Source organism: Amborella trichopoda, chromosome 3, assembly GCF_054954075.1.
Source record: "Amborella trichopoda isolate Santa Cruz 75 chromosome 3, AtrichopodaSantaCruz75HAP2 v2.0, whole genome shotgun sequence".
Lineage (NCBI taxonomy): Eukaryota > Viridiplantae > Streptophyta > Magnoliopsida > Amborellales > Amborellaceae > Amborella > Amborella trichopoda.
In genome coordinates, this window is record NC_142338.1 from 30,035,487 (window position 1) to 30,055,453 (window position 19,967).

Here is a 19,967-nt window from a genome sequence, read left to right on the forward strand (position 1 = left end):
AGAGGGAAAATTGGGGATTGGGAGGCAAAGGCCCTCCTAGGGAAGGGAGGTGGGCATAATTTTTAAAACAACTAGACCCATTCCGTAATAAACACACCCAATAGGGTCCTACACAATTTTTCCTTATTTTAATAAAAGGAAAAGTTTTAATAAGATTGTAACATTAAAATGTAGAATCACATATGCACCTCAAAAATCTATAGGAAATGTTGTTTTAATGTTGACAAAACCCTATAATCGATCATCTCGACATCGAGATGTTTGAATATGAAAAAAAAAAAAAGTTGTTGAGTCCTGAAAATAGTACATCTTACAATACATTATCGAGACCGTCAATTTTCAAATTTTCATATATTTATAGATCTTAATTTTGACCATTTTTGGATTTATGAAAGAATTCTTTACAACAAAATTACATGTTAAGATAAAATTTTAAGGTGCGTCTTATTTGGATTATTTAAGTTTGCAGCCTTCTATAAACCGCACCCTTTAATTAAAGCCTGTTTAGTACCAAGTTATTGATTTGCCGAATGCACCACCAACTTTTAGTGGCACACCACGCTATTTATCATAACCTAACCAATGATGCCCTGAATGCACCAACTTTTAGTGGCACACCACGCTATTTTGTGAAAATGGTTTCTGCAATGTGTCATTTGTCGTTGAATTTAGAGTCTTAACAAATACATCCATCTCAATCGAATTGGATCTCCACAATTATTCATAGTGACTCGCTCAGAGCCCTTACTCTTCTACCAATCATCAAATAGCTCTACTTAGGTAAAAGAACCCTATACTTCAGAAAACAGAAAAGCAGAATGTCTTTTGACATCTTTGTCAGTTGGCATAAGATACAAAAACTTATTGCAAATTAATTTTACACGATCAGACCTTTCAAATTTTCTACAATGAAATGCCACCAAGTAGTTTGTATATACAAACATAACAGCACATTCAGTGGATGAAGACTCAGGCACCCATAAAGTGCCTCAAATTCAAATTCCATAGAACTTGGTCATAAACAGCTGCTACTACTAAACGTCAACTTCACATGGAATCAGTACCAAACCATAAAAAGTTCATCGTCTGAAAAATGCTGGCCTTCAAAGTGGGATAAATAAATAGACCACTCATTGGAGTACATACAACTCTTGCTTTGCAATAGTGAAGCATCCAATGGCTGCACCAGGTTCCATGATAAATTGTTCATAAAATTTCCCCATCTTTTGACTCTCAACATCAATAGAAAGATCTTGGAAACTTGGAGCACCTTCCACATTAACCCCATTTCCACATATTGTAAAGTGGCCACCAACAACAAACGAGCCAGATACACGGATGGCGACCCCCTCCTGGCCATGGGCACAACACTGGAGTTTCTCTACAATGTGCACGAGCCTATCACGGGGTTGGTCACCAGTGAGAGTCTTACGTATGTCTGACAAATTTCCAAAGATATTATCTGAACCCACATGAACTTTGTCAGAGAAGCTGGGTTGAACAAACAGAACAAATGAAGTGAATAAGTTTCTGCACCTTGATTTTTCCTGTATTAGAGTAGCTATATTGTGGTTTGGCATTAGCAAATTCAATTAATAAATTTCACATAATTCATAAATAAGAAACCGAAAGGCTACTAAAAGTATAAAATCCAAGTGAGATAGCTCAAAGTGGTTGGAATAAAATATTGGAGCCTCATGGTTCAAAAAAGACTCCACGCATCTTAAAACCTCATTTGACCATATATTTGGATAGTAACTTCTCTTACGTAACTTTTTAGTTGACGCTTAGAATTCATAGAATAGTCATAATTTGCAACACATTTTCTAACTAAATGACGATTCTTTCAGCTACATGTAAAAAACGATTTCATGAAGATCTCTAAACCCCATGCAAGAATAAGAATCCAAGGACTAGACCAGAGTACATGAAACATTTCACATTGTTTTTGACTCCTTGGAGAAAGTAACCCAGTTGCTTCAGTGAATAAGATTCCATACTGTGTCACAATCAATAGGCTTCAAATATTGCGCAGTCAGGTGCAAAAATTAAAAAGGAACTAAACCAAAAATAGATATTATGAACACCAATGTGAGCAAGTCTGACAAGAGATGTAAAACTAAAAATTCAATAGTCCCAATCCATGGAAAGATGAGGAAATAAGCTATTCCTAGGATTACAAAAGGAAATCAGTTATGTCTACTAAATCCAAAGAAGCATGCCTCTCTATCAAAATAGCCTTATTAGTAGCCATTTCAGTAGCACATACTCATCTTCATTGAGGTCGAATCCCAAACATCCAATGACATCACAGAGAATGCCAGAAGTACCTCAAGTTCTAGTTCTGACAAACATACAATACTTATTATTTCAAATGGAAGTAGAAAATTTTGCAAGTAAACCTTAAAATCTATTGGAAAAGGTCACCATAATTAAAAAGCCCTTTGCTAAAATGAATTTGTACTAAAAACAACAACTTATCCACTGAAAATGCCAGTCATAGGAATCAGGGGGTAGTCAGTCCAAATTGTGGGGTTATGCTGGATTGCTCCATGAACAAATCATGATGTCAACTGCTATGATAAATTAATTTGTGTAGCGCAAACAGGTTTGCAGCTAAGTTACCCAAAACATCAAGTTTACCAACACATCACTTTTTGAAAGATGAACTTATGCAAAAATGGCTTGCAATGACATATATAATGTTCTGGGAGAAAAATAATATATTAACTTAAACTTTGGCCTGTTGGTTATGACAGAGAACTCTCCAACCTCATGATATGGGTTCAAATCTCAAGATTTTTATATCTTAGTGTAAGTTTTCATATTCTTTTTGTTCTTATCTTTTATCAATCTTAATTCCTTTAAAAACATTGTACAGATGTTTCTTCCACACTTCTGAATTTGAGAGAAACTGACTCTCATTTCGGTGTCTGGGTAAAATAACTATCAAACACATTCTTATTGTGTACCAAATACACATTCATTTATATCTGTCCCCTAGTTCTCAAATGTAACTTGTAGAAATGTAATATTTTCTGACAAATATCATAAATAAGGAAATCAGCAAATTAACCATAACTTCTAAACCAAGTGATTTGTCAAAGAATGACATTGAGAAGTTAAACCACAAAAAATTGCACTTAGTTCAGAACTTTATAACTCGTAAAAATTAAACCATGACAATTGCACTCGAAAAGGGAATGTAATAGTTCTAAAAATTGGGCTCTATGACATGAAATATGCTTGAAATAAATACCTGAAAGTTGAATTATCATTATACATAGTCTTTATATGATGCCAAAGCTCATCAGGGCCATCAAATAGCATGTAGTAGTGTACAGTAAGCATCTGCACAGGCGTGTTTTAATGGTGTTTAGAGTTTAAATCAATAAAACAAAAACACATATAAGAATGTTGTGTATCAGAACGTTGAGGTGCTTACATCTGCTAAATCCTTTAACCTCTGCGTTGGATCAAAAACACTTCGCACAAATGCTGATAGGTCCACTTCTATGTTCTCATATTTCCTAATAAACGGATGTGATAGGAGCTGCATCACATTCGAAATTAGGAAATATATGAAGGAAAAAAGCATCAAATTTGTGTGATAATGTGCAATAGAACCCCAAAAAATGGAGAGGAAGAGCAGTCATATAGGAACATAATATAGGAAACAGAATCAATATGTCCAAACTTCAGCCGTTCAGCGTAATTAATGAGCCAGGGAATTTCAGATTAGCATGAGAAATTCTGCAATTAGTGTAAATTCTTTCCAAATTCACTGGCAGAAGAGGGATGCATAACTATGTGTCTCACCATTTCATTCTTGGTATATCTACAATCATGGAGGAACTATCATCGATCCTTATTAAGAGTTAGATGTGGGAAAATACCAGATTTCAAGTGTCAGATACAGGAAGAAATATTTCCAAGAAAGAAAAAGATCAGATAAGTTTCCACAAACTTCAGATCAAAGGACATACACGATAGATATTTTCAACAACAAAATACAATTGGGTTTCCTATTCCCCTCATGCGCTGGGTTGGGCTGGGTTTAGGTTGCAGAAAAAACTCTGTCCTTAAGTCCTCCCTAAAGGAATGGAGGCACAACCTACCAGGGAACTTCCTTGCTCCCATAACCTCAATTCTAGCCTCCATTCATGACCTTGACCTAGTCGAGGACTCCCGCTCTCTTACACCAGTCGAAAACCTCTCAAGACTCCAACTCAAATCTGACTGCCAAGCAATCCTTCACAAAGAGGAACTGAACTGGGCACAAAGATCACATGTCAAGTGGCTTACCTGTGGAGACCAAAACACAGCTTACTTCCACAAAATTGCAAATTGTAGGAGGGACAATTATATCGCTCTTATCTCCCATCAAGGGGTAACCCACGATGGCCCGATGCCATTCCTAGTACGATTCTTAACTACTTCCAGCACCTTTTCAAAGCACCCCATAGGCCGGCCCTGGTTTTGGGAGACTTGTCCTTTTCCTCCATCTCCCAAGCACAAGCCTCATGGCTCGAGAGACCGTTCAACTAGCCCGAGATTTTGAAGGTCGTCAGGGAGCTTGGCCAAGACCATGCCCCAAGACCCGACGGCTTCCCAGTGGCTACCTTTAACCGCTAATAGGAAGTCTTCCACCTGGATTTTCTCTCCCTTACTGAATTCCACACTAGGGAAATCATTAGTTAGAGTATGAACGCTACATTCATAGCCCTCATCCCCAAAATCGAAGGGAACACGAAACTTAAGGACTTCAAGCCTATCAGTCTCATCTACAGTTCCTATAAAATCTTGGCCAAAGTCCTTGCCACCAGGCTGAAAAATGTTCTCAACTCCATCATCTCACCTAACCAATCAGACTTCGTCAAGGATCGTCAGATCTATGATGGGGCATTGATCACCCACGAGTGCATCCACTCGCGCATGTTGGAGAATCTCCTGGCCTCATTATCAAATTGGACTAGGAAAAGGCCTATGACCAAGTCAACTAGGACCTCCTCAAAGAAACCAAAAGAAGGATGGGCTTTAGAGCTTGCTGGAGGAAATGGATTCGAGGCTGCATCCGTCGCCCTTTCTTCTCCATCCTCATCAATGGATCTAGTCACAGATTCTTTTAGTCCCACCGGGCTTGAGACAGGGAGATATTCTTTCCCCCTTTCTCTTTGCCATCATCGCCAAAGTCTTCAGCAGGTCCACGGACAGGCTTTACCAAGAAGGCCTAGCCTTGGGCTTCAACATAGGCACTCAATCCATAGCCCACCTTCAATATGCCGACAACACCTTGCTCTTTTACCAGGCCTCATTTGCCCAAGTCAATAACCTGCTTTTGTTCATCCCCAGCTTCCACTTTGCCACAAGGTTCAAAGTCAACTTCAACCCGACCGCTTTTCAATGCTTTGTGGACCAATGGAGATGTGGCACTAAGGCCCCACCCTCATCTTACCTGGGTCTAACATTCTGCTTTGGAAAGCCTCGGAAATCTCAATGTAACCCTATCCTAGACAGAGTCGAGAAGAAACTGGCTTCCTGGATAGGGAGATTCCTCTCTCCCGCTGATAGACCCACACTCATCAAAGCCGTCCTTTCTGGCATCGTTATCTACCTCATGTCTTTGCTTCACCTCCCGGCCTCTGTCCGCAACCGGTTGGATCAACTCATGAGGAACTTCCTTTTGTCCGAAGACAGGTTTCCCATGAAATTTCACCTACTTGCTTGCCACAAGGTCTGCTACCACAAAGCCCTTGGGGATCTGGGAATCCGCAGCCTCGAAGTAGCTAACCTTGCTCTCCTTTGCAAATGGTGGTGAAGACTAGCTACCCAAGGAAACCACCTTTAGCACCACATCCTCTCTTCCAAATACCGGCTATCCTCCTCACCTTGGTCTATCCCGTCCTGCTCCCAGTATTGGGTTTCCGTTGCTCCATCCTTCACTCTCTCTCCCTCTTCAAAGACCACATCCATTTCTCCCCTAGGGATGGGTCCAGTATACGCTTCTGGTTAGACCCTGGTTGGTCCCCTCCCCTCTCTCTTCTCAATTCCCCTCCCTCTTTCGTCTAGCACGTGACCCATCCGCCACCATTCTCTCTTCCCCGTAGATAGCGAACCTAAGAGTTGGAAGCCTGACTTCCGTCGTTCTTTACGTGATTTGAACTCTCTGTCTTCCACGAACATTCTCTCCTCATTGCCTCCTACCCCCCACTCATAAGGGGTGACGACCGAATAATCTGGTCTGCCTCCAACTCCGGGAGGTTCACTGTGGCCGCCCGCTATTGTTCCTTCTTCTCTGCTGATCCCTTGCCATGCCAAACAGTCATTCTTAAAGCTTGGACCACCATCATCCCACCCAGAATCCAGTTCTTCCTATGGCTAGCTCTGTGGGAAAGGGTAATTACAGTAGATATCCTACAAGTGAGAGGCCTGCCAATTTCAAATAGCTGCTCTATCTGCTTGGAAGCCAAGGAGACCAACACGCATCTCTTCCTTCACTGCCCAACTGTTGCAGCACTTTGGCAATCCAACCTTTCACTTTTCGGATGATCCTGGGTCACACCTGCGGACATCCCCAGCCTCGTCTCCAACTCGTCTGTCCTCCCCCGGCCGAAAGCTGGGGCGCTGCTCTTGAAAGCCACGATAGGTGCCACACTGTGGACCATTTAGAAAGAACACAACAATCGCATATTCCAAGGGGAGACTGCACCCCTATCGAAACTAATCGATTCCTTAAGGGGCTCAGTCACCTTCTAGGCCTCCAACCACAAACTCTTTAGAGGCATTTCCGAGTCTACTTTTCTGTCCATCTGGGCCCATATTCTCCGGCACATCTCAATGCCTCAGTCAAGGCTCTGAAGACCACTGGAGAGTGGTGCAGTCAAACTCAACTTCAACGGCTCACCCTTGGGCAACCATAGGCCGTCAACGCTTTGATTGCTCTTGGGGCCTTCCCCTTCGAGTGGAAGGGGACTCGCAAAATATCATTTCTTGGGCTTCCGGAGAAGCCCAATCCCCGTGGAGGCTATGGCACATCTTTGACACTATCTTTGACTGTTGCAGGGATATGCCAGTCTCCTGGACTCATATCTGGTGGGAGGCCAACCAGGTCACTGACGGGCTAGCAAAACAAGGAGCTGCCTCCACTCTACTTCCAAGATAAATGCTTCTCTTGCCAATTTCGTGGGCCAAATTTTTTGATTTTTGTATGTCGTGGACTACTGTAACATCGGGGCGCTTTGATCCCTGTTTTTGTTTTGTTTTCCTCTTCTGTCACTCCCCTTGGAAACATTTTGTATTGTACTTCTTTAACCATCAATACAATGATAACAGTATCCAAAAAAAAAAAAAATTACAAATGATAAGATATTTTCAATGATAAGATTTTAATTCAAATGACAAGATATTTTCAATGAGGAAGGATATAAAAAGTCTGACCTGCTCTGCAGTTGGCCTAGCTTCTGCATCCTTTTGTAGGCAAGCATCAATAAATGAACAGAATTCTGGAGAAAATGAGTCTCTTGGAGGTGATGGTGATGGATCATACAATATCTGTCATGTATATAGGGAACTTGTTATCTTCTGCAAATGACACCTAGCAAATCCATTTGCTTGAGACATTTCTAATACATCTAGTGAAACTAGACATATAAAATCCACACTTTAAGAGTAAGAAGCAATCATTCGTGGCTAAAAATGATCAAACTTAAATGCATAAAGCTTTATTTTTCAGGGAACATTAGGTTTGTATACATACCAGTAAAGAAAAGCATCCACCATATGCTGTGAAAATGCGATCTTCTATCCACTGAAAGCTTTCCAGACTTGGCCAAATTTACATATTTTTGTTTTGTTCTCAAAACCTCACCTAGTGTTCCCTAACTCTAATAAGGACCACATAGAATCCTAAGTTCAAGGTTGAAAGCATAGTAGGAAAATGTGGTCTTACTATGAAAACATGGTCCCCCATCCATGAGATTATCATAGGCTTCAGAAGAAGATCCTAGGGAGAGTACATAAATTGAGGAACTCCAACTCCAAAGGATCTTATGCTACGTGGACAAGTTATCTCTCTTTCTCTCTTTTTCCTTTTTGATCAGTGATCTGCATGAGTTCTATGCAACAATGAGAAATGTGTCTAAAATATATGCATTTTCATCGATGTCGTTAAGACCGGATCAGTGGCTGAACCAATGAGGGCTCCGGTCTTGTCAGACAATATGTCTAGACCGGTTCAATGGCTAAACCGACCGAATAAATTAAAAAAATAAAAATTATGAAAAATGGAAAAGGAGAAAATTACGGAAAAATAGAAAAATTTAATAAAAATTGAAAAATTAAAAGGTTTCTTAGAAAGAAAATTAAAAGCATGACCTACTATATATTCATATCTCAATTCCATACTCATGATACACTCCAGTAACCCAACAATATGCAACAAACTTCATCTATCAATATTCTCTTGGGTTCCTTTTTTTTTTTAACATGTTAATGGCTATAGATATGGAGGAATGTTGTGTTTCTGCCACCCTGACCACCCAAACACAAGCCCATTGCTCGGCTCTTCTTTGTTCCATCGAAGTTTTAAAATCCAAAAATAAAATAAAAAAGCAAATGAAAACAAAAAACTGCAAAAAAAAACCTCATATTTATACAGAAGAATGAATATAAGCTACCAAATAAGCAAAAACAAACAACCCTAAATTTATTAAAACGAAAACAACCATTGACATGAATACAAGAAACAACTTATTCCATTGATCTGAAAAAGAAAAAAGGTTAAACAAAGTATTACTTGCAAGAACCCTAAAAATTATGATTTTTTATTCTTCAAATATATAACAAAAACTTAAAAAAAGATGTAGTAAACTTATTTGGGGCTTGAAATAAGGTGGATTGCTGGCCAAAATCCTCCCCGAAAGTTGCCGAATTTTCACCCAGAAAATTGTGATTTTGGACACAAACATGCACACGCGCGCACACACTCACACTCACACACAAGCACACACGGATAGATAGAGAGCTAGAGAGCAAAAATTGCCAAAGTACCTCTCTCTCTCTCTCTCCCTAAAAAGCCACTTCTTTAGCCCCCAAACCATCCCTAACTTAAAGAGCAAACACCCCCTTAAATTATTTCATAAGGAAGAAAAACAAACTCCCTAAAAGTGATTTTTTTGATAAAAAGGGGTCTTTTACGTCATGTTCCAAACCCAACGGGACTAGCCGGTGTGATGTTGAACCAATGGACCATCCAGTCTCAACATCGGACTGACTGATCCATCAGTATAGCACCAATTCACTAGATCATCCCGTCCAGGGGGTAGACTGGACTGGAGAGGCCACCAGTATCTAGTTTGAACAGGCCAGTCCGGTCTCAAACATCATTGATCTTAATTAGATGTTGAAGACCATGATACACATATTCACAACACAACTTATTAAACCTGACCAGACATCCGACCATGCCAACTTCAGAGTTCTAAAATTCTCAGCATTGTAGTTCTACCAAAGACAGCAGTGGCTTTATTCTACTGCCAAAACAACATAATTTGAGACAACAACCAAGCCACTTTCTCAAGAATTTAACCGTGGATGAAGACAGGGGATGCTCCTGATGTAAATACTTTCTTAGCACTCATCATGGATGGGGCTGCCAAAGGAAACCAGGGAATAGAAGGTGGGAGAGTTAGCATTACCAAGTAAATTTGTATTATAGCTCTTTTGATTTGGTTGTTATGCTATGATACTTCGCTCTCATAAATCTCATCATTTTTCTATTACAGTAACTTTCCTGCCTATATTTCATATTAATGAAAGCCCCTTATTACTAACTAAATGAAATTCTGAATGGAATGGATCTTTGCTTTGGCAGTTGAAATTTTGGCATTAAGTATGCACTTGAAACTAGAGACATACTTTTCCTCTAAATTGGGAATTGAATTGCCACATGTTAAAGAAAAGATGCATTTAATTTAATAATGAATTTTAACATATCATACATAAAGGTGTTTCCAAAATTTGTTCGGTGACCAGATAAAAGACAGAAAAAGCTCGCATGTACAGAATCATGTTCAAATTTCTATGGAAATAAATAAAATCAACAAATTTCTTTAGAAGAATCACAAGGTTAGAACTGCAAAATATTACCTGAAGCATGAGATTAGCCGGTCCCTCAGTTGCCGTATATGGAAACTCGCCAGTTCCACATTCAAAGATTGCCAATCCAAGGCTCCATATATCAGCTGGATATGAGTAGCTCTCATTTCGAATTCTCTCAGGTGACATATATGTAACAGTGCCAACAAACGTTGCACACTGATCAGATGCATGGAGGTATAAGAATTATCAGAAACCCTAATATCTTTTTGCAAGTATAGCAGTAGAATGACAAAAGTTCTTGCATCATAAAAAATATTTCAAGGCATCATATACCATTGCCATTGAATTCTCTAGACCAGCACTTATACCAAAATCAGTGATCTTTGGCTCCCCCTTAAGATTTATAAGCAAATTTGCAGGCTTGATATCTCTGTGGACTAGATGTCGTACACTGTGCAAGTAATTCAGTCCCTTTGCACATCATAAATCACACTTAGCAATGGAAAGTGGAAACAATTGTATGTCTCTAGATTATGTCAAACTAATCACATAAGAAGAGGAGGCGTAAATCACAAAACTTACCTGCAAAAGTCTCTGAACCATAGATGCAAGAATAGGTTCGGATATGAACTTGTGTACTCGTAACACATCTGCAAGTGACCCCCCATCCATGTACTCCAATGCAATGCTGATTTGTCCAGAATCAGGACTATAAAATGCACCATGGAATTCAACTAGACCTTGAGCACAAGGGGCTTCACATAGAGTTCGTATTTCGTTGAGAAGCTGCTGCCTTTTCTCCTAAAAAATCACATAGGTTGAATTTTATTTGAGGACACAATAAAATACTGCCATTATTCTCCAATCACCATATAGTTACAATATCCGTGTAGGGTGGAGCAAAAGTTCCAATAAGAGGGCCATGACCACAGGGAAGAATTGCTTGATACAAATTTCCAAAAATCAGCCATCAATTAAAAAAAAACAAAAAGAACAAAAACCATTTACCTATAGTAGTAGCTACTATATTCACGTCTGTCTACTGTCTTCAATAACGTTCAAATTGGATTTAATAGGAAAGGTAATAATTTGAATCAATCTTCTAAGTTTCCTAATATTGATGCATTCTACAAAGATATAACTAAGAATTTTAAAAGACTGTGCTAGTATTATAAGCAAGCCCCCAAGCCAACATATGTCAATAAGAAGTTTTATCTTTACATAAAACAAAAAATTATAGGATGACCTCAGCGAAGATCTCAAAGATTTCTTATTTTCTTCCTTTTTCTTAGCTATCCTCCTTTTTCATACTAGTTCTTTTCCCCTTGGATCTCGCGTTCAACCTTCTCTAAAACCTTGTTGAATTGGATGTGGTGCAGATCCTTATGTAGATCTTTAACGGTATTTGGATGCTCAAAAACCTGAATGCTACATTGGTTTCCCTATCTAAAAAAATGATTGGGAATAATGGGGACAAAACCATAGTTAAGGGAACCGTGGGGGGGGTAAGGTGGCATTCCCGCTCCAGAACCTCGATCCCACAGTTCCTCCTAGGGATATCATAGGGACCCCGGTTTTTCAATTTTGAGATCTCACTCCCAAATAAAAGGGATCACGTTCCAACCATTAGTGGATTTCCAGCATTATTTCGAAATAAATTCCCACTCCCATCAAACATGGTCCAAGGTTTTGTACATTATAATCTTGGGTTCCATATATGTCGAATCTACTTCCAAAAACATATGACTCCAGTTTGACAGTATTCCTACACCTCTCTCCCAATTCCTACACCTCTATCTCTCTCTCCCCATTTTATATAAGTGGCAAGTTTTATATCAGGGCAACAAATTCAATATTCATACAAATGGAAAGTTTTATAACAGCGCAACAAATTCAGTATTCATGCTCTGATCAAATATAAGATTATCCAATAAAATGTCAAATCCAGACAAAGCAACCAACACAACATTCATATTTTGATCCTAAATCCAAATGTATCACATAAATCTTAGAAATCCAATGCATTGAAACCCATGCAACATTCGTGTTTCAATCCAAATACCTGATTATGGAATAAATCGCAAAATATATACGAAAAGCAACAAAAAAAACATTCAACTCGTCACCCTCTCTTTACTCTCACTCTCTCCCTTGCTCTCACACTCACTCTCACTCCTTGCGCACACCCCTCTCTCTACTGCACACCCCTCTCTCTCTCTCTCTCTCTCTCTCTCTCTCTCTCTCTCTCTCTCTCTCTCTCTCTCTCTCTACTGCACACACACACTCAACTCTCTATCTCTCTTATGCACACACAAGAGTCATAAAAATACAAAGCGAAAGAGCACAAGCGCACATACTTGTAGCGTGGGAGAGTTGGGAGGAGCGACCAAATTCACCAGAATGATCACCACAAGCTAATGGCAAAGGAGCTATGTGGGCTGGTTTTGGGTCCAAGGGTTAATATAGAAGGGGGAATTGGGAGGGGAAGAGGGAAGGTGGGGGGGGGTACATGTTGGTGATCTAAATATGTTGATTAAAATAATAGAAAAAAACCAATTTCTTGTAGAATATTTTTTGGATTTATATATAAGGAATATCTTAGTGGTCCGAGGGACTATGCTATTAAAGTTATACCCCTAATGGGATTTGGAGTATATATAAGAAGAATCGAGTACATAAGTACACTATGGACTATCTAATAGAGTGATCTATACTTTTAGCATTTATCAAGTAGTACATAGGCACCTCATGTATCAAATTTTGGTAGTATGCATTTAATTAAATAGGGTATGTCATACACATTAGATTTTGGACTAAGGACCACGGACTAAGTAGCAAAATAATCCATACTCTCTAGATTTATCAAGCACATAGGCATGTGTTGCATAAAAATATGGTTCGATGCACTTATTTAAACATAGGATCTCATACATATTACATTTACGACTGTGGACCACATATTATATAGTAATGTGCCTAAAGTATTTAATATTTCATCAAGTAGCATGTATGCATCATGTAGCATGTATGCCTAGAAATATGGCGCTATGGATTTATTGAATCAGAGGTTGTCATACACTCATATGTACATATTGGATTTTGGAGCATAGACTATGGACATATACAGTAAAGTGTTCAATAGTATTTAGCATTTATCAAGTAGCATGTAAGCATGTGATGTATAGAAATGGGGAACTTTAGATTTATTTAACTAGAGGATAGCATACATATTGGACTCGTTCCCTTAACCAATGGTAGTTGCGAACCTTGGGGCCATTCAACTGAGGACCTTAATTCCTATACTTGAAGAATCTCGATATTAGAACAAGAGGAATCCCGTTATATGACAAACGGAAACCCCGATCCTTTAACCAAGGGAACCCATAAAAGCTCTACTTGAAAACCTCATTTAATGTGTAGTGGAGTTTAGATCCTTGCCAATCAAAACCTCGAACCCATCGATATAGGATCTCGTTCCCTCTCTTGTCCATTCTACGGACATCAATCCCAAACCCAGGGAACTTCTGCAATAGGGCGGTTCGGCGATTCCCGAACCGATCCTGCTCTCGTCTCCAACAACTATGGACAAAACACATCAAGGTATTTAAATATCGGTTATGTGGGTACGTTATACAATATCACCCTCCAAATCCATTTGCCATGCTTGGAAAAAGGTGTACCTTGCTTGGCATACTAGTCATTAGTTTATCCTTAGTGGGATACTCCCAAGATAGGGATTTTAGACTCAAAGGTCAGTGCCTAATGATCATAGTGAAGAAGTAATGGAACCAACTGAAGGCAGACGGCCATGTAAATGTGAAGGTTCTTGATGGAGATTCAAAGGCTCATGTAGATTAGGGATGCAGAGGATGGATTTCGACATGTGTATCTTTAGTACCCTTTTCCATAATCATCAATAGATTGGTCTAAAGTTTGAACTGAAGTTCAAGAGGTCATTTTAAGGGAAATACATCATCTTCAGATTTTGTCATGGAGCATAAGATATCACCAAAAGGGCAAGGGCCAGGGAAATACATCATCTTCACATTTTGTCATAGAGCATAAGATATCATCATCAGGAGAATGAGGGCTGTATTTGGGAAGTTTCGTGATATGGTTTCAGCCTCTCAGCTTCATGGATGTGGCACTAACTTCTGAGGTTTGATTCCCAGATTAGCCACCCAAAAACATAAAGAAAATAAAAGAGTTTTGTGATGTGAGCTTTGCTACTTAGAAACCTGATATAAGTGTACCTGATTAACTTTTAAAGGTACAAGGGGCAGAAAATCAAAGGTTTCAAGCCGATATGGCTGATAGGTAGCCTCTATAACTCTTGAGGTTCTCTCTTTAAGAATCAGTTCAAGAGCTTTAACCTCCCAAACTACTTTTCGATGAAATTAATTTTGTGAGCATAGGCTAATGGTGCCAATTGTTCTTCACAAAGCTTGATGACCAGATGCTTTACTAAGCTTTTCATAATTATTATGTCTGACCGTGAAAGGTAATGCCTTTACCTAAAAGCTTATAATGCAGGGTTCTTCAACATTTTAGTGCTTCATTTGTGAACGGGAAGATGCCTCACTATAAAGGGCTGAAATGGATGACAACCAACGAGAGAATCTAAATTGAGATTTGTAACCAGCTAAGTTGTATGTATTGGTCATCGTGTTTTCCGAGAAATTACAAACCAAAGAATTCCATAATGTGCATCAATACAATGCAGAAGCAAGGATAAAGACCTTCTCAAAGATATTTATCTTCTTTAGTGCTAAAATTCGATGAACTGGTATATGAATAGCTCTTTGAACAACACTGCTTGCACCGCACCCAATAGCTCCAAATATATGCATCTCATGCGACGCACAACGATAAGTCCTCTCAGATCTATCTGTTTCATCCACCAGTCCAGTTTTCTTTTGCAAACCAAGCTCATTGATATTGTAGACTCCACATGATCTGCTTAGTAAGTTAAGAGTTCCGCCATCTGATACCTTCAAGAAACCAGATTGTGTTAGAAAACATCACATCTAGGAACAAAATCTGCATTGGGTGCTGAGAAACAAGCACCAGATAAATGTTAATAATCTCAAGGTTGTCTGTCAAGAAATGCAAGAGTAAGGAACTAGATGAGAAATGGATCAGATAAAACGCATACAATGAAAAGTCGATGACTTTCACAACTAGATTTCTTCAACCTAGACAAACTTTCCGCACTTTTTTTAAGCATTTTTTTCACTCTTGCTTTCTGGTCTCACTGCACTTCAAATAATACTGCCAGAGATACAAGTAGTAGCTTGTAAATGGCCCTTCAATCAAGAATAGAGAAACTTTGGAAACTCAATTACTTTCATAATAACCAGGCAGAAGGTACAAATGAAATTATGTTAGGAGACACATGAAATAGTGGAAAGCTATATACCAAGAAACCCTGATATGGCTATCCTGTAAAATATTTATTTAGTGAATATTCCTTATCCATTACCATTATTTCCCCCGTTTATGAGGGTAGGAGGAAAATTAGCATATAGTCCTGCAAACGAAAGTTCCTCGAGCATATACTGAAGCATTACAGGGTATAGATCTAGACTTTTAGTATCCTAGATTCTATAAAGACTTAAGTCCTTGCATTAAATCTGAAGAATTAAGCAAAGAAATGGAAATCACAAATCAAGAACACGTTCAGTGCAACAAAAGTTGACTGGTCCACGAGAAATAGGGAAGTAAACAAAGGTAAACATTACTTTGTATGATTCGCAAGAATCCAAGTCAATGCCATGATGGAATCCTGAATCAGCATCAAACAAGTTTCCTAACTTTTTCTTGAGCTCCTTTAAGCCAGCCATGAACCTTATCCCTGTGCTTGCGAGGAACAGGGCCAAGTAAAGCAATCCCTATTAAATGCACAAATCCCACAAGAAACACAGGGCACAATCCTGAAAGAGAGCATACAATATTCCAAATTAGAGACATGTAAATTTTCTTTCTTAGAAGAGATTTTTTTTCTTCAAGTTGAAGTTACAGTGGTAGACATACCGGTTTGGCAGACGTACATCAAGAACTCAAACCCTTGAAGTTCGTCCCAAAAGCGCAAACAAGCTGTCCTACCTTTTATTATTCTTCTTGTTCTTCATCTTCTTCTTAGAGTCCATTAAGTTCCAAGATTTGTAAAACATAGGTTACAGCAACTTTAAACAATCCAATTAAGGCGCACTTCCAAATTTTATTATGACTGTAATTTTGGCACAACTTTTTTTTAGTATTATCTCTAAATCTACTTTTATATCTAATTATAAAATTTTAAATTATTTTAATATCTAATTATAAAATTTTAAACTTCAAAAAGGATTAAAATCAAGAAGATCTATAAACCTATCAAAATCTTGAAAATAGACGGCATAGATAATGTATTGCAAGATGCACTATTTATGAGACTCAAATTTTTTTTTTTTACATATTCATACAGCTTGATGTCGAAATGATCAATTATACAGTTTTTCAACATTAAAACAACATTTTTCGATAGATTTTTGAAGTGCATATGTATTTCTACATATTAAGGTTGCCACCTTATATAAACTTTTTCCTTAAATATATAGAATAAAGTGAGTCAAGATCTATACAATAACTACAAACATTCGACTGTATGATATCTTTGACCAAAAAAATGAAGATAGCTTGATTTAATATTAATATCTAAATTCTAGATGGTAATTGAGCAACAAGTAAGACATGAAATGAGTGTATTTGAAAACCAATTTAGTTTTATGCAAGAAATGTCAGTAACGGAGGCTATTTTTCTACTTAGACAACTGATTGAAGTTTAGGGCGAAAAGAAAAGACATCCACATGGTCTTTATTGATTTAAGAAAGTTTATGATAGAGTACCTCAAAATTTGATTTGGCAAATGATCAAAAAAAAAAAAGGTGTATCTAGACACTACATCGACTTAGTGAGAGATAGGTACGATAGAGCGCTCATTAGTGTACGAACAAACTAGTGGAGAGACGAATGAGTTTTCAGTGACTAATTATATATCAAGGGTCAGCATTGAGCTCATATCTCTTTATCTTAGTTATAGACGACTTAAATAGGCACCTACAGGATGAGGTATTATGGTGCATATTGTTCGCATATGACATAGTTTTGATTGATGAGACTCGAAACAATGTCAACACAAAGTTAGAACTTTGGAGGGATGCTCTAGAAAATTAGTCTGATTAAGACAAGATATATGAGTGCAATTTAGTAATAATAAGAGTAGAGACGAGGAAGTAGTTAAGATTGACGGTAAGGAAATACAAAAAAGACTAGGTCGAGAATCCAGGAAAATGGAGTGATCGAGGAAGCTGTCGCGCATAGAATTAGAGTTGGGTGAGCAAAGTGGAGATATGCAACTGGAATTTTATGTGATCGCCACATACCAATGAGGCAGAAAGGCAAGGTCCATAGGATAGCGATGAGACCAACTTTGTTCTATGGGGCGGAAAGTGTTGGGTGGACAAAAAACAATATACCTATACAATGAGAATAGCGGAGATGAGGATGTTGAAATGGATGAGTGACAAGACAAGATGTGATAGAATTCTAAATGAATTGATTCGAGAGAATTTATGTGTGGTACCAATAGGCGATAAAATGAGAGAGACTAGACTTAGGTGGGCTGGCCATGTGTGGCGTCGACTAAGTACAACACCTGTTAGGAGGTACGAGTTAATTCAAGTGGAAGGATTGAGAAGGACAATGGGTAGGCCCATAAGAACGTGGATGAAAGTAGTACAAAAAGATATGGAGACTTATGACCTTTGAGGATATGGCCTTTAATAAAACATAATGTAGAACCATGATTCATGTAGCCAACCCCAAGTAATTGAAAAAATGTTGAAATGATGATGATGATGATCTAAATTCTAGATGGGTCCTACAAAGATTGCGAGATGTCACTGTGATGCATAATAACCCTTGTCCTTTACTGTTACAATAGTCTTAGTGGGTTTGTTTAAAACAAGGTAGAGGGGAAACTAAAATAACTATTATAACACGAACCAAACTGTAATTCTTTTAATCTTGGATCATACTAGTTAGCAATAGGTTTTTGTCAAACTGTGTGAAGTTCATGAATTATACCTTAAATTACAAGCATGTCAAATCTCCACATTGTATAAATTGTTCCATATGAAACTTTTTTTTTTTTTTCATTTATATAATTTAATTTTACAAACAATAAGGTTTAATTATAAACATGTCAATCTCCAGATCGTATGTATTGATCAATATGAACCTTCTTCTTTCCTTTGTTTTTTTCATTTATATAATTCAATTTTACAAAGAAAACAGAAATGGCATTCCACAAACAAGAAATAGTCAGCACTATAAAGAAAGAACAAGACACAACTTCATCTTAACAATCAACAAAAATTAAAGAAGATCTGCATATCTCTAGTTCTCAACTATTAAGCCAGGAAAAATATGCAAACCAATTAATGCTGCAAGTGGAGTAAGAAATGAAAATAGGAAACGATAACCTTTCATTAAAGATCTTTCTTAAATTCATGAATTATGCAAAACAATTATCTAGAATGAAAAATTTATCAAAGTGCACCGAAGAGATTATTTATTTGACATTTTACCCATATTTTTTTATTTTCTTTCAAAAGGTCCACAAAAATAGCATGACCATGAGTTGGAATAGTTGAAAATGGGTAAAATATTAAATAATTAATATATTAGGTGTATTTTGATAAATTTCTCTATAAAACAAGATATAAAACTATGCATTCATTACACACAAGAAATTGGACTATGCTAAGCATTCATCCTGCACAAATTTCCATCATGCTCAGTAGATTTCGTCAAATTACACAATTGATATGCAATCATTGAGGATTCTTATATTAGATAGACAAAACTATAAAATCATGTTTCACATGACATTAGATCAACAGTTTCCATCACCTACGTGAAGCCAATGTACCCCCAAGGAGATTACCATTACAGATCTCTCATTAATCTCAAAAAATGAATCCAAACCAGCGAAAGAAAAGTGAAATTTTTTTTACCACTATTTTCATTAACTTGCCATTGACAGGCACCTTATTACCAAATTTTCATGGTATTTAACATCGAAAATGTCCTATATTTTGCATTACTGAAACCCATTTTATAAAAGAAAAACCAATGTCATCCAACAAGGGATCAACTACCACCACAAGAAAGAACACATAATGGCCATTTATCCTCATTTGAATTCATAAGATACTCCTGATAAAAATGTGGAAATTAAAAAAGAAAAATTACAAATCCTAAAAGGCTTGACTAACTAGAAGGAACCCGTTACCTAAAAGGAACTCATTAACTACTAAGATATCTCCAAAATATCATCCTTCACTAATTGCTAATAATATTAGGAAACATATCTTGAATATAAGTAAAAGAAAATAGGAAAAGGCTCTTAGGGTTGGGGATAGGTAAAGTGAGACCAACTATACCACATTTTTAATCAATGCAAAGTTTTATACACATGATATGCCTCCCTTCAAAAGGCTCCTAGGGTTGGGGATAGACAAAAGTGAGACAACCGCAATCCAGAGGCCAAAGCTTAGGGCAGAAAGTAGCAAAGCCTCCAAACATGTTAATTGGCCTAAGCCTTTTTGTCTTTGTTCCGCTTCTTGTTAAACTAGCATTGAACCCTCTATAGAAATCATAAAATGGGGTACAAAATGGACAAAATGTTAAATGAAAATTATATTGAAGTGCAACTAGTTATGTAGTTAAACTAAGATAGGAGAACCAAACTGATGCTGCTCAGAATACTACTCTCAAGTATCTAGATAAGAGAGAGAAGCGCAAAGATTACAAAAGCAACCGCATA

General features: G+C 37.7%; 1 protein-coding gene across 13 annotated transcripts; it reads right to left on the bottom strand.

The window, feature by feature from the left end:
- Positions 1-776: 776 nt before the first annotated feature.
- MKK3 (mitogen-activated protein kinase kinase 3) lies at positions 777-15,959 on the bottom strand. 13 transcript variants are annotated; one of them, XM_088862388.1, is made up of 10 exons: positions 15,840-15,959; positions 15,254-15,369; positions 14,838-15,089; positions 10,681-10,899; positions 10,432-10,549; positions 10,147-10,314; positions 7,438-7,551; positions 3,446-3,553; positions 3,260-3,351; positions 777-1,491 (listed from the first exon to the last, which is right to left on the bottom strand). In XM_088862388.1, exons 4-10 carry the CDS (start codon positions 10,821-10,823, stop codon positions 1,131-1,133), a joined length of 1,104 nt encoding a protein of 367 aa, XP_088718514.1. In that variant the 5' UTR covers positions 10,824-10,899; positions 14,838-15,089; positions 15,254-15,369; positions 15,840-15,959; the 3' UTR covers positions 777-1,130. The 13 variants fall into 13 exon arrangements, with proteins under 13 accessions (XP_088718514.1, XP_088718510.1, XP_020520748.1 ...); XM_088862384.1 differs by having other exon boundaries at positions 777-1,462; positions 10,432-10,569; XM_020665089.2 differs by having other exon boundaries at positions 10,432-10,569.
- Positions 15,960-19,967: the final 4,008 nt, after the last annotated feature.